This window comes from Hyla sarda, chromosome 3 (assembly GCF_029499605.1).
Source record: "Hyla sarda isolate aHylSar1 chromosome 3, aHylSar1.hap1, whole genome shotgun sequence".
In the NCBI taxonomy this organism is placed as follows: Eukaryota; Metazoa; Chordata; class Amphibia; order Anura; family Hylidae; genus Hyla; species Hyla sarda.
Window position 1 is genome coordinate 435006262 of NC_079191.1, and position 7252 is coordinate 435013513.

Here is a 7252-nt window from a genome sequence, read left to right on the forward strand (position 1 = left end):
AGCCCTGGGAGGAGTCTTTTCTCTCTCTCTTAGTTCCTGAGTCTTTGCTGAGGAGCAGTTGATCCTAAGAGTGAGTTTGGAGTCATAGGAGCCTCAAGTCAAGTCTGCAGCTACAGGCTACAAGTCTACAAGTAAAGTCACAGCTTAGTCTGTCTCCAGTCTAGTCAAGTCAAGTCCCTGTCATCTATTGTCAAGACAACGTGGCCTGCACTAAATTGTCCAAAACCACTGCAAGTCATAGCAAGTCCTTAAGGTTTCTGAAGTCACTGGTCACCTCCTTGGGCCTGGCTGCACTGTATGGACTGTTCCATCTGTCACCATTATCCGTAACTTGACGTCGGAGTCATAATTGCCCCTTGCCTAGCCAAGGATCCAGCGGTATACCTTTGGGTGGTATTGATTTGGTGACCCACAGTGTATGGCGGTACCATGGGGTGTAGGTGGTGGGGCCGGATGGTATTAACCCCTGGGGCAAGATGTTGTTAACCCCTAGTGTTGGTGACGCCAGAGTGGTTTTTCGAACGGTATCTCTGCTCTTCCAATGGCTAGTTAAGGAAAGGAGATTCCACAACCAGTTATGGTTTAACGGAGGCTTTACTGAGTGTAGATAGATGGTATTATCTTCACAGCTAAGGCCAGATTCCAAGGGAGGTGGCCAGGAACCCAGAAGGACCTTGCAGCTTGCTGGGACCAATTAGACTTGTAATAGACTTTAGAGATTTGACTTCAGGCTTGACAATAGACTGGACTTGACTTCTTGTAGTGACAGCAGACATAGACTTTTGACTTACTGGAATGACTGTAGCTTTGTGGTCTTCCAGATGCTGATCACTAGCACTGAGATATCTGTACTGGCTGGTTCTCAGTAAAGGAAGAGAGTGAATTGTAATGGCCGCCCCTTAATATAGGGGGGGGGGGGGCTGGACTAAGGCCCATTGGTCAAGCTGCGGTTCATAGGTTAAGCTGGTGCTCTCTGGGTAACATCATGTGACAACATAACATAGCATGTGACAATCTCACAGGTTCTTTAGACAACTCACAGGTCCTTTAGACTATCTATACATTAGGACACTGACTACACTTAAGGTAGGATAAAGAACATTATAGAAACATCAGGGGAGACCCTGCAGGTCCCTGAGGGACTCAACCTGACAGGGCCTAAGTGTAGTGCAGGACCATGTCCTGTACACCAGGATAAACCATGCCCTGGTGTCACAAATACAAGGGGTTAATGCCATCTGCCCCTAGGGTAATTCCATCTGCCCTGCATCACACCCCAGTGTGCCAATGGCTGTCTGGGTATGCTGGGAGTTATAGATGGAGCTGGAGTGACACACTTTGGAAAATACTGCTCTACGTCTAGAGGAAAGAAGGAACCATCTTCACGGGCAAGGATTCTTTACTGTAAGAACAGTGGGGAAGATTATCAAAACCTGTGCGGAGGCAAAGTTGCCCATAGCAACCAATCAGATCACTTTAATTTTTAACAAGGCCTCTGCAAAATGAAAGAAGCGATCTGATTGGTCGCTATTGATAAACCTTTCCTTGTGAGACTATGAAACTCTCTGCCACACATTGGATTTATGGTGGATTCAATGAACAAGTTCAAGAGGAGCCTGGAAGCAAATAAACAAAAAAGAACATGTCCAGTCCTGTATATTCATCTTTTATTTTCAAAGATAAATCCTACATTAATAAAATCATTCATCGATTGGTTATTACAGCACCGGGGTCTCTATAGGAAGGACATAGGAGGTTGGGTCATGGATGGTTGTTCTGTAGAAGGGGTCAGCTTGGAGTATATAAAGCTCCTACAGAAGATGTGGTTGGAACAATATGGCGGTCCGGTCTTCAGGGATTAGCTAGACGTCAGGATTCCGGCAACTTCATTTAGGAATTTTTCCCAGGCGGCTTGGACGAAGTGTCCGGGATAGTGAGCGGCCAGGACCTCCAGGATGGAAGCATTGAGGAGCTGGAAGGAAACACATCAGGGGTCAGAAATTACAGGGGAACCGAAAGTAAAGGAATACCAAATATCAAATAGGGGATTAGTGGAGATTATGCAAATGAGATGGGATAAGCATAAGGGTATCCTCCCTATAAAATAGGGATAGGCATAAGGGTATTCTCACAATAACTTAGGGATAGAAACAAGGCTATCATTCATATAAGATAGAGATAGGCATAAGGCTATCCTTCATATAAGATAGGGATAGGCATAAGGCTATCCTTCATATAAGATAGGGATAGGTAAAAGGCTATCCTTCATATAAGATAGAGATAGGCATAAGGCTACCCTTCATATAAGATAGGGATAGGCATAAGACTATCCTTCATATAAGATAGGGATATAAACAAGGCTATCCTTCATATAAGATAGGAATAGGCATAAGGCTATCCTTCATATAAGATAGGGATATAAACAAGGCTATGCTTCATATAAGATAGGGATAGGCAAAAGGCTATCCTTCATATAAGATAGGGATAAGTAAAAGGCTATCCTTCATATAAGATAGGGATAGGTATAAGGCTACCCTTCATATAAGATAGGGATAAGCATAAGGCTACCCTTCATATAAGATAGGGATATGCATAAGGCTATCCTTCATATAAGATAGGGATATAAACAAGGCTATCCTTCATATAAGATAGGGATAGGCATAAGGCTATCCTTCATATAAGATAGGGATAGGTATAACGCTATCCTTCATATAAGATAGGGATAGGCATAAGGCTATTATTCATATAAGATAGGGATAGGCATAAGGCTACCCTTCATATAAGATAGGGATAGGCATAAGGCTACCCTTCATATAAGATAGGGATATAAACAAGGCTATCCTTCATATAAGATAGGGATAGGCATAAGGCTATCCTTCATATAAGATAGGGATAGGCATAAGGCTACCCTTCATATAAGATAGGGATAGGCATAAGGCTATCCTTCATATAAGATAGGGATATAAACAAGGCTATCCTTCATATAAGATAGGGATCGGCATAAGGCTATCCTTCATATAAGATAGGGATAGGCATAAGGCTATCCTTCATATAAGATAGGGATAGGCATAAGCCTATCCTTCATATAAGATAGGGATAGGTATAAGGCTATCATTCATATAAGATAGGGATAGGCATAAGGCTACCCTTCATATAAAATAGGGATAGGAACAAGGCTATCATTCATGTAAGATAGGGATAGGAATAAGGCTATCCTTCATATAAGATAGGGATAGAAACAAGGCTATCCTTTATATAAGATTAGGATAGGCATGAGGCAGAATACTGGGCAGACTAGATGTGTAGAATGGTTTTTGTTTCTATGAGTGTTAAAGGGGTACTCCGCTGCTCAGCTTTTGGAACAAACTGTTTCGAACGCTAGAGCCGGGAGCTTGTGACGTCATAGCCCTGCCCCCTCATGACGTCACGGCCCACCCCCTCAATGCAAGTCCATAGACTTGCATTGAGGGGGTGGGGCGTGACTTCATGAGGGGGCAGGGCTATGACGTCACAAGCTCCCGGCACCGGCTCCAGCGTTCAGAACAGTTTGTTCCAAACGCTGAGCAGCGGAGTACCCCTTTAATGGTTGTTTTGTGGATGGGTCTGAGTATGGGGCCCCATTCTCTATGGCAGTGTTCACCAACCCCTGACTACAATTCTCATCATCATAGGGCAGGGGGCTGTGTTGGACACGATGTTCCTCACCATTATGTGACCCGCATTGAGCTTCAGCTTGTTGGTGTGCAGGTCCTGGTACTTGTTCAGATTGTCCAGATTTTTGGAGGCTTCTCCAAGAGCATTAAAAATTGTCCCTCCGTGGGTCCGAAGTTCCTTAGAACCAGGAGACAGGTCAAAGCTTCCGAAGAACGACTTGGTCTCGGGATGGCTCTGGAAAAGCCTAAGAATTACATCCCAGAGTTGCTCCTCAACCAAGACCATGGCTTCTTATTACAGATCGACAACTTATCTTAGACCCAGTATTATCTTTATTATCTCAGGATTTTGACTTTTATCTTGATTTATTTCAGTCCTGCCCTCATTATCTTTATTGAATTGTGACATAAAAAGCCAGTGCCCTCAAATCATATCTAAATAAAAACCTCAACTATGTGGAAATAGAAAATGGGACATGCTCCGGCGCACCCTGTGCCTTTAGCTCTTGGCGGTAGGTATATAAAGGTGTGAGTAATAAATAACTGCTCACCTTGACGTGTTGCGCTCCGGGTGCAACACCGTTGTCGGCCTTAAGCAGAGAAGAGACAGCAGCAGCCCATATCTGTCCGTGCCCAGCGTCCTGGGGGCGGTCTTGCAATGTAGAGGTCCGCACACTCGGTGAGGTTGTAGAAAAAGTGATACTTTTTGGCGCATGCTGGGTCAGGAGACGGAGTAGAAAGATGCAAACACTCCAGGTAATATTGAACAGCGTTCTTTTACTGTCGCAAAACAAGCAGTTAACAATGCGTTTCGAGGGGGACTGTATCCCTCTTCCTCAGGTCAGGGAGGGGGACACATACACACAAAGGTGGTTATATACATCACCTTTGTATGTATGTTTCCCCCTCCCTGACCTGAGGAAGAGGGGTGCAGACTCCCTCGAAACGCGTTGTCAACTGCTTGTTTTGTGACAATAAAAGAACGCTGTTCAATATTACCTGGAGTATTTGCATCTTTCTACTGTCTCCTGACCCAGCATGCGCCGAAAAGTGTCCATTTTTCTACAACCTCACCGAGTGTGCAGACCTCTAATTAAAAACCTCAGCCTCCCACCTTCTGAACCCCCCAAAATGCACCCCCAGTTGACACTAAAGAATCTACCCCTTCTCCCCCAAAGCCTGCCTCCTGCACAGACACACAGACCCTTTATGAGTCACTCATTAGTGGGGAAGAAGGATAATCCGTAGGCAATGTATCTCCACTGGGTCGGCCATGTTGACTAGTAAGGGTCTTGCTCAGTTACCTGCTGATTTTCTACAACAATAAATTACAGTAAATCTGACCCATGGGAATCTTCCTTAAAGGGGTACTCCGCTGCTCAGTATTTGTAACAAACTGTTCCAAACGCTGGAGCTGGCGCAGGGAGCTTGTGATGCCATAGCCCCGCCCCCTCAATGCAAGTCTATGGGAGGGGGCGTGACAGCCACCACGCCCCCTCCCATAGACTTGCATTGAAGGGGTGGGGATAGGACGTCACAAGCTCCATGTGCCAGCTCCAACATTCAGAACAGTTTGTTCCAAGCGCTGATCAGTGGAGTATCCCTTTAAGGTGTGGCACACCTGTGGTGGTAATCTATGTAATTGCTGGGGTAGCTCCGTAAATGGGTTATCCAACATAAGGTGACTTTATTAACTAAGCATCATAAAGTAATGGATATGTTTACCAAGGATCTGTGCTTGTGTTAGTGGTAAATGGCCGTGTCCTGTGTCCCCCCATCACGCCGCTGGCTTTTTTTAGGAACTGGCAACTTCCAGTTTCCATGGCCTCCCTCAGACTACATTCCCCAGGATCCTTTGTTTTAAGGTTGGAGTTGACTTATGTGCCTCCCACACAATGGTTGCCCACATCACTGCAGCACAGCCATGCTCCCTATGATCACATGACTTCCCCGACATAACCTGACACACAAGCTGTGGAACTGTATGATGATGAATGCGGGCACATGTGCGCCGCAACGTCATCCGGGGGCTGGCTTCACACACATCAGACGAAGCAGGCAAGCCCCCTTTCAGCACCAGACTTTTGATGTATTGTCTCGGGCACCACAGCCAACTGGGAAAGGTCCGAGGCAACACTCAAATAGTAGGCTGTAGAAAATAAACTTCCAAGGAAAAGAAAGACAAAGGAATTCAATTCCAGCCACCAAACACAGGTACTTGAAGTATATATATTATATATATATATATATATATATATATATATATATATATATATATATTATTTTATTAATTTTTTTTTTTTTTTTGTAAACCCCTGATGAACCGTAAGAGTATCTAAAGTTACGGGGAAACGCGTTGGGTATAAGATTGACACAGGGGATTGTCCTTGTTATAAAATAGGGGAGATTGTCCCTACTGTGGAGATAGGAGTATCATCCCTTAATAGGATCCCTAGGACCTTTTGTGAGGGGTCCCTTTACTCCGGATCTCGTGATCTGTGTATTTTTGTATTCAATTTTAGAGATTTTGTTGATAATAAAGATTGGTAAAATTTTAGCTATTTTCTTTTGGTGTATTTTTGAAGTACATTAATAACTAGACTAACCTTGCTGCCCCAGTTTCACATTCAAAGAACCAAAATCCCGGAATACCCTTTTTATTGTGCATTTAGTTACCTGCTCATGGATTCAGCCCCCACTTTACTGGCTTCTGGAGCCACCTTGTCCCATAGGGAAGTGACGGCCGCCTTCTCGCTATCAGAAAGTCCCATGTTGTGGTTTGGCAGTGTATGTCGTCTTCTGTGGTCTCTCTAGTAGTATGGTCCTTATATACGTAAATGTGCAGGGCTTATTCCATCTCAATGTATAATGAGGGTCACATGTGCTGGATAAGTGAAATCTCCATAATCTGGTCTAGGCTGGAGCCGGTGTCAGTGTATCGGTGGTGGGGGTGTAGGCCGGATCCATGCACTGAGTTACTTTCAGCCATGATGGTTAATTAGTCACAAGTTTTAAGCAGCTGAAATCCTGAATGTAAAGTCTGTAATTCTGATTTATAGCCATTGTTACTTGTATTATAAACAGGGTACGTGAGTGTCCTGCACCCTCTAGCTCCTTATTAAAAACAATGGCTTACGGGTGCTACGTGGTCCAGTGTATGTAGGCTACTATTTAGACGATGACTCGAAAAGGTTAATTCCCCGGCATCCTGCAGCATGGAGGAGGTTACGAGACCTCCAGCCACTATTTAAACCCATCGGACCTCTGCGATCGTGCTTCAGGGGTCTGATGAGCAACACAAACCCAGCAGCTCCTCTACTTTCTTACTAAAGCGTTGATCATGGCATCTAAATGGTTAATGCCGATTTATAGTCATTGTTACTCCTATTACTAACATGCTATGTGAGTGTCCTGCACCCTCTTACTCCTTTCTAAATACCATTGCTTACAGGTGCTATGTGGTCCAGTGTATGCAGCCGAGTGATTATGGGAGTACTCCGAGTAATTTCTGCTTTTTGTCGGGAACACTTTGATTAAAATGTCGAAAAGGGGTGATTTAAAGGGGTACTCTGCTGAAAAACCTCCTGAAAGATAAACAG

The 7252-nt window shown here is 44.4% G+C and overlaps 1 protein-coding gene across 1 annotated transcript; it reads right to left on the reverse strand.

Moving 5' to 3' along the window:
* Positions 1-1660: 1660 nt before the first annotated feature.
* Positions 1661-6424, reverse strand: LOC130361087 (hemoglobin heart muscle subunit alpha-type-like). The gene is made up of 3 exons (XM_056563653.1): positions 6330-6424; positions 3706-3898; positions 1661-1972 (listed from the first exon to the last, which is right to left on the reverse strand). Exons 1-3 carry the CDS (start codon positions 6422-6424, stop codon positions 1859-1861), a joined length of 402 nt encoding a protein of 133 aa, XP_056419628.1. The 3' UTR covers positions 1661-1858.
* Positions 6425-7252: the final 828 nt, after the last annotated feature.